Below are 18,160 nucleotides of genomic sequence, written 5' to 3'. Positions count from 1 at the left end.
CGTAAATTCAATAGCACAGGACTGACCAAACGGATTTAGCGATTCTCTGGTGATAGCAGACATATCAATTGACCATTCAAGGTTGTTAACATGTTCGTAGCTTAGCCACTGGTGGAAGGGAGCTCTTCATATAACTGTTTACGACGTCTGTGAGAAATCACTGCTTTAATGTTAATGCATGCTTGTAATATATCTACCTTACCAAGTAAAAACTAAGCATATGCTGCAATTGACTTTGAGAGCAGGCTGATACATACATATGAGGCCAAAGATATTTGCCTCACAAATCAGAGCAATGTATTGCTGGTTTTTTTACGCAGATTTGTTTACTTTAGGTGCAGATGATTCCAAAATATATGTATCCCGAATAACCAGGTAGTGTCTGCTATGTGATGTATAGATACTGTGATTTTAAATTGGAGGGCCAATACATGTAGCCTATATGGTTTGACAATTCCTGTTGCTGAGGCCATTCACCGTCAATCAATTAAGCATTCATGGTATACATATTGAAGTAAATTAAACGCTAGCCTTTACCCTAACCCTATCGTACACAATATTATACCCTAACCTCAAGACTAGCACTTGCTTTATTAAAACCAGACTAACAAGATAGATAACAGGTGAATGAATAAATGTATTTAGTCATCAAGTAGCTAACAGGTGCTAGCTCAACTTGGTGCATTTGGTGTTATTACGATTAGCCACTTAATTACTGCAGGTACGGTAGTGAATTACGTAATCGACAACTGCTCTCCTTTTGTTTCAACACTATATGTTTGCCAGTATGCCTTTTCATTTTGGTACATAACATGTGTGTATTTATGTAACAAGACAGGACACGACTCAGCCGCCAAAAAACCGCTGAAACTAATGACTAGTGTTTGAAGAGTACTAAGATTGATCTTGCAGACACGAAATCGAATGTATTATTGTTTTGTCTGTAATTCAAATATATTCTAAACTTTTATATCCAAACGAGTCAACGAACCTGCAAGACACACGGAGAAGTGGTGAGAACATTTATAACCTCAAAATGTTTCATATTCTAAAAACATCAACATAAAAATCGTCATAACAAGTGGTCGTTAACGAAGGCTTTTAAACAATAGGCTCTCAACTGCAACAACAACCAAACAGCCCTACTTTGGATGAATACAGTCTCTGATCAACTTTAACATATCCTTTGAGATGCTTGTCAAAATATCAAGAAGCCATTGCCAAAATCTTCTCTAAAATTGAAAAGAGCATACGTTTCATCAAAATGATATAATTGAAGTGAGTATACATGACGGCCACGGTTAGATGAAAAGCAATATTATTTCCCAGGATAAAAATAGTCGCGGTCATATACCTAACTCTTACTTCTACAGTATACTACTATATACATCACAAAGAGCTAACAATGAACGTCGGTATTATACGTAGAGATTTTTCTCAGGATTTTTTCCGTATTTCAAAATATGTTTGCATAATAAACTACAAGTACAAACTGTAATCAGCACAAAAAAGAGCAAACTTATTCTCCTTTGTATTGAGTATAGATGGTCCACCTGTTGTCGTAGAATCAGATGATGACGTTGATGATGTAAATAATGATACACACAAGGATGAAAATGTGGTACATGCAATGTCTGGTAAAAGATCTCTATATTGTGGTCACCCTGTGCTTGGAAAATAAACCCTGCTTGCGCATATTGCTTTTAAGCTGACAAAAAAGTGCACAATCTCCCCATAGTCCTAATAAAACCTGGGCTAATGTTTGCAGTTTTTTAGCCTATTACATATGCATCAGATTGAACTTCTTTGGCACACGCTGTACAGGTATTCAAAGCCAATATCTAAATAATTACATTCCCTGTACTATAGCAGTCAAAATTAACCGACGTGTATTAAATCATCACATAATCGCGAAAGGGTTCGTAGATTGGGTCATTTACCTTTCCAGTGTCCTTACTCTTTGCTATATTACATGTGTATTCCCACAAGTAAACAGACTTTATAATTTTCTAAACTATTTAATAATTTATTGAGTCTCAAGAACCACTGAATAAAACCTGAGCATCTTAGGACTCATTTGAATTTAATTTTACATTTCATATATGGCCATGGAAATGCAAAATTCCAATATTTTTTACAATTTTATTAAAGAAAAGGATCTTACTTTGTACTTGATGTCTGCATCGCCCATTCAGCATATAGAGGGATAATTGACATCCTGAAAAATGTTGTCAGAGAACTACCCAACTGTAATGTACGTGTAGCTGTGCATTATTGATTCCTAATGCTGTATATAGCTCTACAAGTCGCATACGGTAACTCAATAGGGCGAGATTGATGGGAAAGATAAACAAATACGCAGGAGACGTGAACTTTGTGAAGACGTTATTGAAGGAAAATAAGATTTCATATAAACGCGATTCTCAAATGATGAAGATGGGTTGAAGGAGATGCTTTAGATTTACAGTTCGATATTTCAATTTTCTTGGAACGGATTTATTATATTTAGATTAGAGCGATATTTGTTTGGTCCGGAAAAAGTCATTGGGTCAATTTTTTAACACATGGGAGTGGAGATTACTGCAGGTGCAATGGAAATTTTACTCTGGATTAACTTTGAAAGAGAGAGGATTCACATGGGAAAATAATAATAATTCTACCGAAGCCTGTATTATCATAAGCGTGGCAGTCACAAGTAAGACTACAATTGAAATATGCAAGTCAGAAATATGAACGCAACTTCCGGATTAAAAAAATACATATCCATTAATCATTGTCATAAAAGTAATATTTCAGTCGCCACATTTGAGTTATAATAGCACAAAATACATATCAAATATTGGTATTGCTTAATATTACATCATCGTCGTCTGGAGTGTACCATCCCATTGATTACGCCGTAAAGAATATATGAAAAATAATCTCTTATGTGTCTTAACATGGAATGCTATACAAAATCCAATGTTCCTTTGTATGGCTAGTGCAAGTGGGTCCTTTCTGCAATAGCTGCCCAGTAGATAATTTCTGCCTTCTATATTGTACACATCTAAAAACATGCCATCTGGCAGCTATTCAGATGAGGCCTTCTTGCACTACCCCTTCGAGAACATCTTCTAGTACCTACGGATGGTACATCGATAATATGGTTTGTGTAAAAGGTTCTTGTAGCCACAATCATAATAAGCAAATTGTGTATCGTCAGATTTGTTAGGCAAATGCGCCTCATTTTATTTCCTGAAACGTTGTACTTAAATCCCATCCATATACCCTCTAACCTCGCAATGTGCAATATAGCTAACATGACTATGCATTACCTATTACGCCCATAATAACTAAAGTCTTAGGCTTGGCTGCAGACATGACACGTAATTTCAATAGCACAGGACTGACCAAACGGATTTAGCGATTCTCTGGTGATAGCAGACATATCAATTGACCATTGAAGGTTGTTAACATGTTCGTAGCGTAGCCACTGGTGGAAGGTAGCTCTTCGTATGCAAAGTCAATAAGAAATCGCCTCTTTAATGTTAATAAATGTATGTTGCAATATAAGCAACAACGTAGTATCAGTTTTGTGCATTACAAGTAGATAAGCTCAGAGAGCAGACTAGTACAAGAAATACAAATAACGCATATTTGCATCACAAAATCAAAGCACTCTATTGCTATGTTTACTTTGGGTGCAGCAGATGATTCTCCCGAGCAAGCAGGCAGTATCTGCTATGTGATATATCTATAGATACTTCATCCTTACTTGGGAGGGTCAATACATGTTTATGCTTCGACTATAATACCTGTTGCTGAGGCCATTCACCAATGTTTACTGACAATCAATTTAGCATTCAGGATATACACATCGAAGTAACTTTAACGTTAGTTGGTTAGCCGTTACTCTAACCTTAACGTTCAACCTTTCATACTCTAACCTCAACTCAACTCTGGCACTAACTTTACTAAAACCCGCAGAATAAGATAGAGAACAAGTGCTTGTTGAACTTAGTGCAATGGGGCATATCCAGTTGAAATCCACACACCTCCTATTGGCAGACATAATCTCCCACACAGGGGGTGTAGATTTCAAATGGAGTCACCCATTCAGGAAACCCCATTTAAAAGTCACAATCCATGCGTGGAAGATTAAGGTCATGTCTTTGATTGGGGTGTATGGATTTCAACTGGAATAGCCCAATTGATTGGCGTTATTGAGATCAGGTACGGTAGTGAACGTGTGTTGTCTTTTTGTTTCAAAACTATATTTTGAGCCATTTTGCTGTGAGCCTTTTATCTTTGGGTACACAATGTGATATTTGGGTAATAATGTACTGAAAGGTAACAGGACACGGCTCAATCGCCAAAAAAGCGCTAGATAACTAATGATTAGTGTTTGGTATCAGGATTCATATTGCAGACGCATTAGTGTTTGTTCGTAATTCAAACGTACACAAATTCAGCGAGTCCATGTATCTGTCAATGTTCTTTAGAACATTTATTACCTCATAGTTTTTCAACTTCTAAAAACATCAACATACAAATCGTCATATCAAGTGGTCGTTAGCGGAGGTTGTTAAACAATAGGCTCTCAACTGCAACAACAACTATACAGTCCCACTTAGGATGAATACCATCTTTGATCAACTTAAACATATCCTTTGAGATGCTTGTCAAAATATGAAGAAGCCTTTGCCAAAATCTTCTCTTAAATTTGCAAAAGCATACATACGATTCATCAAACATAGTATAATTGAAGTGAGTATACATGACGGCCACGGTTAGATGAAAAGCAATATTATTTTCCAGAGTAAAAATAGTAGCGGTCATTTACCTACCTTACTACTGCATTACAAAGAGCTAATATGTATAGAGATTCATCCCGTATTTCATGAAAATTATTATTACACAGCTACTATAAAAATGAAGATTAGCTTTGATTTTGGCTAATGCCCGCTAATACCAAGTGCAAATGATCATTGCCCCTGAAGGGTATAGTTATAAGAAATTATAAAATTGTCAAAAAAATTATCATTTTTATTTCCAAGATCATATCTAAATAAGCATGCCAAATGCGTACAAACATGCCTAGTATTGATCCGTTGACTCTAGAGGGAGCACTATTTAATTTGCGAATTGCATTTGAATTCGACTTCTGTTACTATTGAAGTCCGTATAGAGTAACGCACTAACCATTACATGTATTATTCATTGGGAATCTCGTGGGATATCATAGCCTTGTATATCAATTCAATAGAAAGAGAATGGCCGAATAGATATACTATTCGCCAGAGGATAAAGAAAATAAAAGAATTGGGAGTGCTGTCCATTGAAAGAGAGACTTTGTCGAGGGTCTGATGCAAATAATGTGTGAGCTGTATGTAACATTGAACTATATTGTAGTAGGTCAGCATATTCTTTCAAGACGAGTTCATTCTTTGAAGAAACCCGACTGATTAAGACGGACGAAACGTCAACTGCTGAATTTAACAATGTTTTCCACGTGTTTAATGAACTGGGTGCAAAATAACAAATTTACCGTCTATAGCAATTACAAATGTGCGACAACTTGAATTACATTGCTCGTGCAAATTATTATGTAGGGTTCAAAAAATCGTTATGTTTTGACAACTAAAAGAAGATTTTGATATGGTTCAGCGGCACAAAAACGTATGTCCATTGCTGCCGTGTGTCTGATTGCTTGTTATACAAGAACTCACCCATTGCTATATTCCCTATACGAGTGTATTTTTGCACTATGCTTGGGTAATCATACACACAACAGCTATTAAATGGACATACGTCTTTGTGCCGCGAAGAAATCGATATTATTCAATGTGAAATACATAGGAATATTTATTGGTCGTGTTCCATCTATCACCCCTTCTCCCCGGATCTGGATTAAAACTTTGCATCGGACTGTATAGGAAAAGTACAGTTTTATTCATTCTTTTCGGTTTGACAATTTTGATATATTAGGCTGCTGTATCAGATTCTATACACGTTCCCATTCACTATAACAGCAATATTTCAGTGTCAGAGGGAGGTTGAAGAATAGCCACAGAATAGCCAAGTTCTGACAACACTCCGACCGACAGAATAAGAAGATGACAGATAATGCACAATATACAGGCATGTCAGCTTAGCCTTGTCTCGCTTGCAAACAGGTTTATGGATGCTGAAGAAAATTAGCTTCGTGATGATTTTGTAATTTAATAAATATGTTAGCGACGCGACTGTGGGCCCATGTTGGTTGCAGAAAGCTAGAACCATATGTCTTTTATTTGAAAGAAATTGCTGTCTGAGAGAGGTATCATTTAAGTTGCAGACAAAAAGAGTCATGATCCATGTCGGTTGCGTCTAGATTTAAACGCAATTACACAAAGTACCCTGTAATCGGGTGATATACGGTATTGTTTGCTAGTCTAGATCTCTTGGGAAATCGAAAGTTGCTTTGTAAAAGATTATATAAAAAAATGAGTAAAAATATAGTTATGAGGATCGAGGACCCATTACAAAGTGTGAAACAAATTATCAATGGAGCAAATGATTCGTAATATCTACTAGAATTTTCTATTCTGATGATGAATATGCTCATAGTGCAAGGGAGAACATTAGCATGTCTACAAAATACTGTAACAAGCCTAGATTTACATTACAAAATTACAAAAAGCTATATGTGACCTTGCTTGACATTCCTGTAGAAAAATAGCATTGTCTCCTGTCAAAAACAGTCTGTTAACAATGCCTATATTTCGCAGATATTTTTTGGCAAAATACTTAAAAATTATCAAACATAAAGAGCATGCATGCTGTGATAAACTATGGTGACACATTTTCAATGATTTTCAACTATTTTGCTACAATTTGTAAAAGCTGATTGGATATATGCTCCTGGCCTGTGCTCACATCCGCCCATAGAGGGCTGATAGGAAGAACATCAAGATAGAAACGGAACATAGAGACATGCATAGAATAAAAATAAATGAGAATTCAGCTTTCAAAAATTAATGTGGTTCAATGACTGCATTGACCTAGACTGACTTTTTTTATTTCATGGCCCAGGGAATATGAAATCTCCGTAAATTACCCTGGATATCTATGAGCGTTTTTGCTAGAAAATAGATAAGCAATTTCGTTTATCTTGAATAGACATCAATTCCCGACAGGAGACAACCTATTTTTTCTACAGAGGTGTCATCCAATGTCATCTAACGTTTCGTACATAAATGTGAAGCTTTGCTTCTTTCTTTGGATTTTTTATGAAAACCTCAAACCCAACAGGATACTTGATCTATACGTCATCAAGGCTGCCACTCATTTCAAACATTAAATTCAGGTTTCTCTTTAAAAGACGATAATCTTGTTTATCAGCCATTTCATACAAACAAAGTGGTAAAGGAAGATATCAAATCCACAGAAAGAGTATGCAATTGAACAAAAGAGTATAAAACTATAGCGAAGCAAATGAACGACAGGTGCAATTAAAAGCACAGTCAAGGGAGATTCAAGTCGACAGAGAGACAACCAACATTTTAACAAGGACTACTGCCGTTATAATAAAGATTAATCAAGGTTAATTAACACTATTTAATCAGCAAGTACAATATGACAAGTACGGGGCTAAAAGAAACTACGTAAGTTAGTTTAACGGTTTGTACTTGAAAGATTGCACTTTGCTGTGCCCATTACCGATAACGTGAGGAGAATCCTTTATAAATAAGTAAATGCAATGTCTCAATTTTCTAGTACGACTCCGACTCTCAAGCTGCTCTAGTGTTACAGATTCAGAGTTCTTTATAAAATGTCATGCTTGTCATGGATTATTACTGTTATGGCTGTATATTCCATCTTAAACTATAACGCAGCAATAATAATATTTTAGTCTCCATATTTCCTCCTCAATATGGCGAAGTTCATTGTATTGTATCAGACATTGCTTTCAAAGATATTCAGTATCCGTTTGACCTTCAAGGTATAATACCAATTGATTAAGGCAAGTTCCTGTATCCATAGGCTTTCTCCTTTAACCAAACATATGTTGACGTGTAAACACTCGTTAAAGCAGAGTAATTAACAGCTGTCACCAGAAAGATTTAAGCTAAAGGTATTTTCAGGCTGAAGGAAAGTTTAGGAAAACAATGAGAAAACACCAGTAAATGAAACAAAAACAAATTAGTTTTGAAAAAAAACTAGTCTTGAGGGTTTTTACACTGCCGATGCCGTTTGAAGATTGTTCCATATTTTTGGTACGGCAATTAAGGAATGGTTATCAGCGGTAGAAAAACGTGACTTTGGACAAATGTTTATGCTTAACCATATGCTCAGTATCGCTTGACGAGCGTAAATATTCCCTATTATAAAGTTGATAGTGTTTAGTTGATTTAGAATTTCCCCAGATCAATGACGGAGCAAGGTACCCAGGTAATAGTTAATATTGTAGGCACAAGCATTCTTACATTTTGGATATTACGCTTTACATCTCACTTCCGGCGCCGATCCAATATGGTGGACATGCTGAATTCTGCTGAGTATTCAAATGCTGATTTCTCGGCGATTTTCCATTTCATTTATGGAATATTTCAGATAGTTTCACCACTTTTCACACACTACATTTGGTGTATAATTATACTTTTATCAGTTGGTATCCTTCCATAATTTGAATTAAGATTAAAATTAAGATTAAGATGTAGCAGTAAGACATTTGTTGTCTCAGCAATGGCATGGGCATAGTGTCAGGTAGCGTAAAAACTACTTAAGATGTAATTTAGATGTGCATATAGATGTTCTTACCTCGTGAATGTAGACATTGCATATCTATATAATCATTTGCCTGTGCACAACATTCATAGTTACATTTTGTTCATTCTGCGACACTCTTTGAACTTGAAGTTGTATGGGGTATATTTAAATGTAAATTTTGCATTCTAATTTTCACCGTATTTGAATCTGACTTGTGTTCATGATGAAAATTATATTTTAAAAATCAATCTAATCAATCAGAATTATCAAATTTCACATGAATATACACCACGTTCAGGCAACATGGCTGACGGTATAGCGGATTATCTTCAAATATAATCACAGTAAAACAAGTCTATGCTGATCTCAAACTGTGTAGACAATTTAACAGTGCTTATGTATACACGCCCTACTTCTAAACATGACGTTTGATGTTCTTAACATTTTCTTGAGATAAGCCTCCGGGTTGCATTTAGCGTAGGAGGAAGAAAATAAGATGTGTCACTGTTGTTTTTTCCTTACATAGGTCAAAGGTCACAGTATAATGGTGAATACGTAATTATTTGCAACACCGATGATATAATGAGGCGATAGAAGTTTAGATGTTGTTAAAACGTTGAATGTGTAACGTCATGATCTATATACAAACATTTAGTTTAACGTAAAATAAACTGAGATTGACCATTGATTTACGGACCTAAATACCTACCATTCTCTTTACATCTCTGACCTTGGCTCTTGACCCTTATTCTAATACAACATTGACCCACACTCTTACTATACAAATCTAATCAAACCCGAATCCGTAACTGTATAATATATTTATAACCATTAACCATAGCAATCGTTTTTACCATAATCTTTACTTTTACCATGCCCGTAACTAATCTGTCAGTATTCGATCTCTTTCCTATAGTTCTAAATGCAATTCTTGATTCCATACTTACTAAACCTACAACCCCTTACCATAGTGTGATAAGATATCAATCAAAATTCAATTTCTGTGCACGTAATCTAGGCGAAACCTACAACTGAAGCACAGTACTTCCTAAGGTACCTGTATAGTACCTACTACATCAAAGAAAGTAATTACTCAAAAATGAGTGCATCTGTGTAATTCTATATCAATCTTTTCTTCTCTTGATTTCTATCACCTATACAGATCCATGCGCAACAAAAGCATGCCAGAAGGGGAGTAACTGTAGGGTAAACGCCCTCGGAGAAGCGGAGTGCGTGTGTAAAACAGTGTGTAAATCAAGTCACCGTCCCGTTTGTGGCTCAGATGGTGTGATTTACGATAACCATTGCGAACTACACAGAGCAGCCTGCCTGAAACAACAGAAGATTTCCATTACTCATGATTCAGAGTGTTTTATTAAAGATAGTAAGTTGAATATAACAACAGCAGTCAGATAAAAAAATATGAAATATTCATCACCCGATGAATATTTATGAGCAAAAGTACATTGAAAATTAATATGTATTATTTTCTTACGGTATCGTAAGTGGAGACATTAAAGTAGCGGAAGACATTAGTGGAATGATGTAATACAATAGGAGTACACATTAGAGAGGTGAGAATGTGTAACTTAAGAGTGTAAATGTCTCGTCATGTGTGTAAATTTGATTATATAATGGCTGTAGAAAGATGACTTTTCAACACAAGGGTATTTTTGTTGCAGACAGATTGAAAGTAGCAACATTATTTTGATATTGAAATATAACATTCAGATAGCATCATATTTGAAAGATCGAAACATGATATTATGATTATTTCATTTCAATGTCGAGGTAGCCAAGAAATAAGGACTTCAGAAACTTCACTGCTCGGCTGTGTAATCTCAGATGGTTGACTTAAAGAATAAGTGGATTCATTTACGGGGGAAAAGTAAACAAGAAAAAGAAAATGTAAATATATAACAAATCAAGGACTGATCTTTTTTATTCACGAGGCCAGGCGAGGTATTAAATTAATCATTGAATTAATTAAGCCTTGATATGATTAACCTCTGTGAGATAATTAAACTCATGCTTTGCTCTCTCCTTGTGTAATTTTAGCAGCCGACGGATGTAATGAAGATGAACTGGAGGATTTCAAGTACGCCCTCATCGGCCATTATCGCGCTCAATTCAACAGTCCATTTGAAGCAGAAGATCCAATGTTACCGCCATGTAAGTATGGAGCCATTCTGACAATTTTCACCCACCACTGCCAAGAGAACACTGGGATTTCTCATAATCCGTTCCCCTTAATACTATAACAATATTGCATGTGAAGTGTCATTATTAATATGTCAAAAGATGAACGTCAAAATCTCAAAGATGAAAAGATAATCCCAATTCTTAGATGCAAACCCTAAATTGGTAACAATTACGATGTTATATTCATGTAAGTACAGATTATTTGTACAAATGAAGAGATCGTTTCCAAACCAGGTTAAGTCCACAAACACACGTTTCTGATTTACCTGTGCGATATTGCAATGGGTTGTGATGCTATAAGTATAGTAATTTCAGTAGCAAACAGTTGAAGGATGCACAGTAACAATACTGTGTGAAGCCTTTGGTTCCCAAATGAGAACAATAGTCTGCATATTGTTAAGCAGCATTGTTGTGGTAAATAATGGCATGTTGATGGTACAACTCATTGTTGCTAATGTCAAACTTGTCAAAGTAATTGTGATTGTATCACACAAGTAAACGAGAAACATGTGATTGTGGACTTTGAAACAAGCTCTTCAAATACTGAAATGAAGAGATATTAATATGGATTTTATTGTCATTTTCAAAAGATATTTGATTTTTCAAACGCTTTATTCATTTTTAATATTGCAGCAAGTAAAAAATATGTGGTTAGTTTAATCTTGAACCACTACGACTCAACGAAGACGACTTATTGACAGCTCGTGAGATATACGACGCCATCAATCTGGATAAGATCAAGGCTTTGTCTGACAAGTGTTCGTTTTTTGACATTCTGCGCATCTATGATGCTAATAGCGATAAGATGATGAATGCGGACGAGATGTATGATGCGTTTGGTAAGTACAGTATAATATTGTATCTGCTGTTATATCTTGCTTTATTCAGCATACAAGCAAAAACAAGAATATAGTATACCGTATAGGCCTATACCTTATATATCAAAAGGTTTACGAAGATTGTGTAATAGTACACAGGCACATTGGCACAATGAGACAATAATAGTATTAGATATGAAAGCAACTATAGTTGTAGCTGGCTCTGCTAACTCTGTCAAAACAGGCAAAAATAGGAAATACATCTCTTTTGTCCGTTTGTCTGACCTATGCGAAACTATATTAAAAAAATAGATCTGAACAAAGCTGGACAAGCTGGTCAGTAAATTAAAATGTTTCAGAGGAAGTTGTGGCTCTGAAAAGAGCCGCGCACGATAAATAGGCTCTTTTTACCGAAAGGAAATAATTAACCCCGAATAATAGCTTTTAAAAAGTGAATTAAATACTATTTGAAACAAGTACTTCAGAAATCCCTGACATTTTATTTCAATTTATCTATAGCCATCAGGACAGTGAAGCTGCTAGACAGTTTACGAGAACGCGTGACAGTCGCTAACGCTGGTGAAAGCGTAGCCTTAGCGTGTGACATAGAAATTGATGATAAAGGGGATATTGTCTGGGAAAGGAACGGAGTCTTACTGTCAGATGTGGTCGACTTGGACGGGATTAAGGTAATTGTTGCATATCATTCAATCTTCATTTTTGTCGTGTCGATCTATTTCTTTTTTCCCCAATAGTCACATTGTGCCTGCCTCAGTAAATTGTGTATTAAATTGGGTGAACTGTAATTGCCGATTGCTGTGATTATGTGACAGTGCAACTTGGTCTGGAGGCATACTTTGTTAACAACCTCCCCTGTAGATATCATTTTAAGAAAATCGTATTTACTTTTGCAAATTATTTCAAAGGTGAAGGCACCTCTTTGCTGCAAAGCAATTTATTTTATCTTAACATATTTTTAAATTAGTATTTTTTTATCAGGTTCTTTTATCTACGCTTTAATAAGGAAGAATGCTCAATGCTACAATCTTTTAAACACATGTGAATCACATACGCGTTAGCACCTTTCCACAGTATCGAAAGTACTTTGCTTCAAAACGACGCTTTACAGTTAAGATGTGATGAACGTTCTGTATAAACAAACCATTTTCTCGCCTTTTGTAATTACGGATTGATGAAAACCTAACACTTCACATGTTTCCTACAACTCAAGCTGTCTTCTTTTCCCTTTTAATTTTAGTTGTATGGTGAATTCGGCGACGGCGCATTACATTTCACTAGAGTAGCTGTGATGCATACAGGAACTTATTTGTGTTATGCGGAAGGATATTCAGAAATTAAGCAGAGTCATTCACTTGAAGTACACGGTAATCGATCATCAATGCATATTTTAAAACACATTTGTTTCACCTTTGCTGGAAATATTTCCTGGCATTTGATGGACATGACGGAAAACGGAAAATGTATATTATCTCTTGCATGTTTCACAATGTTTTCATTATAAAATTTCATTTATTTCACAATATTCATCATCATCCATAAACAAATAAAATCCAAAATTATCAAACTCCTATTGTAAACAGCAAGATGTGCAAGCAAGATGTGCATCCAGGATCGCAACTATTAATGATTTTCTTAAAGTTTGTGAGGTGATTGTTTTCTTTTCAATTTTTACACGTTTTGGTTTTAATCGTTTATTCCCTTTCAGTTGCCCCTACGGTAGACGTCTGCCCAAGGTCTCAGCTTCGGTCACTCGAGAGTGAAGCCACGCTTCAATGTTATGCCCAGGGTGTACCACAACCTTCAAAAGTTTGGAAAAAGAGTGAATCTGTCTTAAGTGCAACTGATAAATTACACATAGAGGGTAAGTTTTGCCCCTTCCAATTGCATGTATAATGTGCTTCGGGGAGTTTGCGTGGAAGGTTCTTGGACATGGAAGGGGGCATTCGGGAAAATGTTCGCCTTTTTTATCAACCCCTCTCAAATACACTCCCTCCGGGAAATATTTGGCTCGACAATTGGGTATGTTTTGGTGGGCCGTGAATGATATGCTTGGATTCAATAATCTGCTAATCAACATGATCAATGTACAATATACTTTGTCCATTTCTTGAAGAAGTGTCAAGCATTTTTACCATTTCCTTCTGTCGACTTCATGTTATCAACTGCACACAAAGAGTTACCCGGGCTTTTCTAATGGAAAAGTACATATCTTATTACACGTTGCTGCCTAAAGAGTAAAGATGCGGTTTCAAATAACTTGAACGTTTTTATAAATAAATTTGAGCAAACCGTATAGAAATCCTCTCCACGAATTTATATAGATTTCTTTATTTAAGCACAAGTCAACACGTTGAAGAAACAATATGTTGACGTTCTTAGTAATTCAAGACCATAAGACTACACTCAAAGAGCTCACGTAATTCATTTTTTGAATTACTGGGAAGATAATCACTTTGCCTGTGAATACATACATCAAAGCAAATTGAATTGGAATGCAATAAGCACATGTTGGCGGCGAAAATGTATTACAGGTAAATCGATGCATGTTTTGGTTAGGTCGCTTGGGGAATATGCCAATGCGTAAATCTTAGCACTTTTCGCGCGCAAATCATACGTGTCGTCTGCTTATGTTAAGCTTTCCCCGTTATTAGCATAGACTGTAGTTTGTACAATCCACGTTTTTACTTACAAATCTGCACATTATGAAGAATACAAACTAATATTGTTTCAATTATGGACTGATTGAATCATGCAAGAAATTAGTTGTTTAATTTAAAGCAGATTGTCTCTTCTATGGTAATTGGTTATTTAGTTTATACCAGACTGTCTCTTCTATGGTGATCAATTGAGTAAATGGTTTCTGTTACCTAAACATAATTGATGACAAAAGCTTAGCAATTGATCAAACATGGCTTATATATATATATATACTCATACACAAACATAATTACAATGCATTAAGTTTGATTACAGCAGCAGGTAGAATGGCAATTCCCGTATCATTAAACATTCAGGTTCCAGCAAAATCCAAGCAGAGCGATTTGTGAACAAAATTAGGTATGTTGCGATTTCAATTACATTTACCTCACTGTCAAAATTAATGATATTTGTTTTGCTGCAGACGGCAACACAACTCTTCGCATTGAGTCAATGGATTACCCCGATACAGGCATCTACAAATGTCTTGCATCGAATGTAGCCGCTGAGCACGAAGCAACCGCCTCACTCTTCATACAACAAAATTATCACGGTAAGTTAGCAAGGCACGGTAAATTAATAACACTATCAAACAATAAAATATAACCAAATAGCAAATCATGTGTGTTATCTATAGGTATAAAACCAAAAAAACGTTGGATTATACCTTCAATTGCTTATCTACATTCAAAACTTGTTGGCACATTTCGAATAACATGTAAATTACTGCTCATTCCCCCATGTTCCCCCATTCTATATTTAAAAAAACATGCTGTCAACATGCAATGCAATTCATTATGAACTCGCTTGCACATTTAAGATTTTTAGACAGTGCCCATCAGAAAGTTTTACGTAAATCGTCCAAATTTTCCTCCCATTAATATAATGTATAAATACCTATTTCAATTCCTTTACAAAATAACCATTCATCACTACTAATTACCATTAATTGATATCTTAAACTTGGAATGTCTTAGATATATAGAGCTACAGTCATAATCTCAAGATAACAGGAGGCAAATGATGTCTTAATCTCAACTATATAAATATTTCATTTTATATAAGGAGGGAAAGTTGACACAGCACTGGCATCAGTAAGGCTACAAGCTATTTACAATGAGGAGCCACATAGAACTCTTTCACGTCTGAAATTAGTGCCTTCAGTAACCTCCTCATTTATATCTCCCTCAATTTGTCTTATCATTTCCTACATTCAGTATTATTTGTATCCGTGTTTTCATCTTCCCATTTGATTTCTGATCATCATTTTACCCCGGACATTTTATTTACATATACGCTAAATCCGTGTCAACATTATTTTGGTATTTTATTATTTTATTTGTTTTCCTCGAACCTCACAACACATTGCATTCAAAATATATAGAGGTGTCATGTAAGTATTACCATGTAACAGATACAATTTTCTTCCGGGCTCTCTGCATAATTAATCACTGTCTGGTGCCCTATTTTATTTCCATTGTAATACTCTCTTGACCTACTTATATCCAGATAAAATGAAATTAGCGGACCCACAGGTTTTGCCACGACAAGTGCTCACATGTCAAACGCCTCAATTATCACCAATTGATATCAGATATTTTCTGTGGAACACGTTTCATATTTGCAAATAGGACGTGTTGTATCATCTCTTACAGGTATGGATCACGGCCCACTCCATGTTTACTACGTATTCCATAAGGACGGCATAAATATCTTCGACCCCGATAACTGTGGGTTCAGACATTCCATTCCGGCTTCACATCCTCTTCCGGATCTTCCGGGGACTTTGTGTTCGGAGACTAGCGCGTCAGGGGAAGAGAAGAAAGGATGCTCGTGGGGCGACGCTGTCAATGTGAAAGGACGATATGTTTATGCAACACAGCCAGGTCAAAATAGGATAATTATTATTGATGCTAGGTTACAACAGATTCACGAGGTTTGTAGACATTATAGTAGAAGCACATAATGTAAAAGTAGACATTAATCAGTAGAACTAGAACTACACTACAGGATACCTGCACAGGTACATCGTCACCAAGGTACTTGGCTGGTACTGTGCAGTACCAGGGGAGTACCACTGCTGGTGATCCTGTGCAGTAACAGCATTGGTACTATGTATGCACCAGTCAGGTACCTTGGAGATGGTGTACCTGTGCAGGCGGCCGCAATAAGAATTGTGTAGTGTACATTATAGCATGCTAGTAATGATGCCATACAAAACATTCATGTCGGGAGTGTATTGATCACCTGCGAGCGAACACGGGACCTTTCCTTCTTGAATAAATAATCAAAGGACTTTGATACTAAGGTATGATAATAGTATAAATTTGTGTGTATTTCCAATATATACAGCGTGTCCCAAAAGTAACTTAACATTGTGAATTGGTCATATCTCAAATATTTCCTACTTCATACCAAAATGGAGAACATATTCATATAGATTGATCTTTTAGAATTATTCTGATACCAAAAACAGCATTAATGATTACCCTTTGACCTTACTGTGCGACTGTACATATGTGTGTATCAAACCCACAAAAGCAAGCTCATGTGTTCTTTGTTCAAGAACATGAATGATGTGCTTCCCTGAATAATAGAGTTGGTTCACTCACTGCGCACGCTACATTTATGTATGAACATTCATGGATTACATGGCTTAGCGTAAGCGTGACTGCTGTTTTAGATTATAATTAGGATATATTGACAATATTAAACTTTACTTTAAAACAGTTGAAGTGAAGATGAATTTCCTATAGATCAACGGATTCAGGTCGTATGGTTCTTTGCCGAGACAAAGTCGGACAAACTCACTGAAGCAATGTTTAAGGAACAGTTTAATGTAATTATGCACTACCCAGCCGAAATACAATCCAGCAACTAGTGCTGAAATTCCTATCAACGATCTGTTCATGATCTACTTCGGGCAGGACGTGGAAGAACAGAAAGATCGGCTACAAACATTGATGTCATACGAATAGCGGTGGCGAAAAGCCCAAGGCGATCAGTACGTCGACTTTCAACGTTCATCGAATCCTCAGAAAAGATCTTAAGTAGTTTCCATATAAAACCCAGATAAAACAGAAAGTGAAGATTACGCATTGAAAACAAACAAACAAACAATCAAACACAGCCAAATTAAACAAAACAGCTTTTAAAATGATAACACGTTATATCGTGTTCACGTCTCAAATTACGAGTCTTATTTTGCGTTTATAAAAGTGGGTTTGACGGTACGATAGATATCCATTAATTTCATGCCAAAGGGTCATGACCACATAGGCATGTTTGGTATCATAACATTTCTAAAAGAATTATCTATATACTGTGCAATTTTTGTAACAACACTATTAACCCAACGCAAGTTATGGCAAATTCACAATGTTAAGGGACTTTTGGGACACCCGGTACAAAGAAATAATTCTAGATTACCGGCATCCAACGACTGTGCTCTCGGTTAATAATACTGGGAGTATCAGCCAAGGTTGTCGTATCGCTCCATCTTATTTGCTGTTACTGTTGATGTTTTTGCCTGTAACCTAAACACCGTTCGTATGGTGAGGAACGTTTGTCACTTCTTGGGGAAAAGCTTTGAATCTGAATTGATAATACATGTACATCTATGACGATTAAAATGGATTGTTACTTCTGCCCTAAATTACAATCCATTCTATTAGCCAACATTAATCATAATT

At 35.9% G+C, this 18,160-nt stretch overlaps 1 protein-coding gene across 1 annotated transcript in view; it reads left to right on the top strand.

Moving 5' to 3' along the window:
* Positions 1 to 18,160, top strand: part of LOC140171258 (follistatin-related protein 5-like) — a 199,074-nt gene that overhangs the window by 173,002 nt on the left and 7,912 nt on the right. The window contains 9 exon segments of the mRNA XM_072194488.1: positions 9,893 to 10,114; positions 10,789 to 10,902; positions 11,566 to 11,613; positions 11,616 to 11,771; positions 12,270 to 12,439; positions 13,009 to 13,135; positions 13,477 to 13,632; positions 14,893 to 15,021; positions 16,124 to 16,404. Of these exon segments, the coding sequence (XP_072050589.1) occupies positions 9,893 to 10,114; positions 10,789 to 10,902; positions 11,566 to 11,613; positions 11,616 to 11,771; positions 12,270 to 12,439; positions 13,009 to 13,135; positions 13,477 to 13,632; positions 14,893 to 15,021; positions 16,124 to 16,404 (1,403 nt within the window).

This window comes from Amphiura filiformis, chromosome 15 (genome assembly GCF_039555335.1).
Source record: "Amphiura filiformis chromosome 15, Afil_fr2py, whole genome shotgun sequence".
NCBI lineage: Eukaryota > Metazoa > Echinodermata > Ophiuroidea > Amphilepidida > Amphiuridae > Amphiura > Amphiura filiformis.
This window is presented reverse-complemented; position numbering and strand designations above follow the sequence as displayed.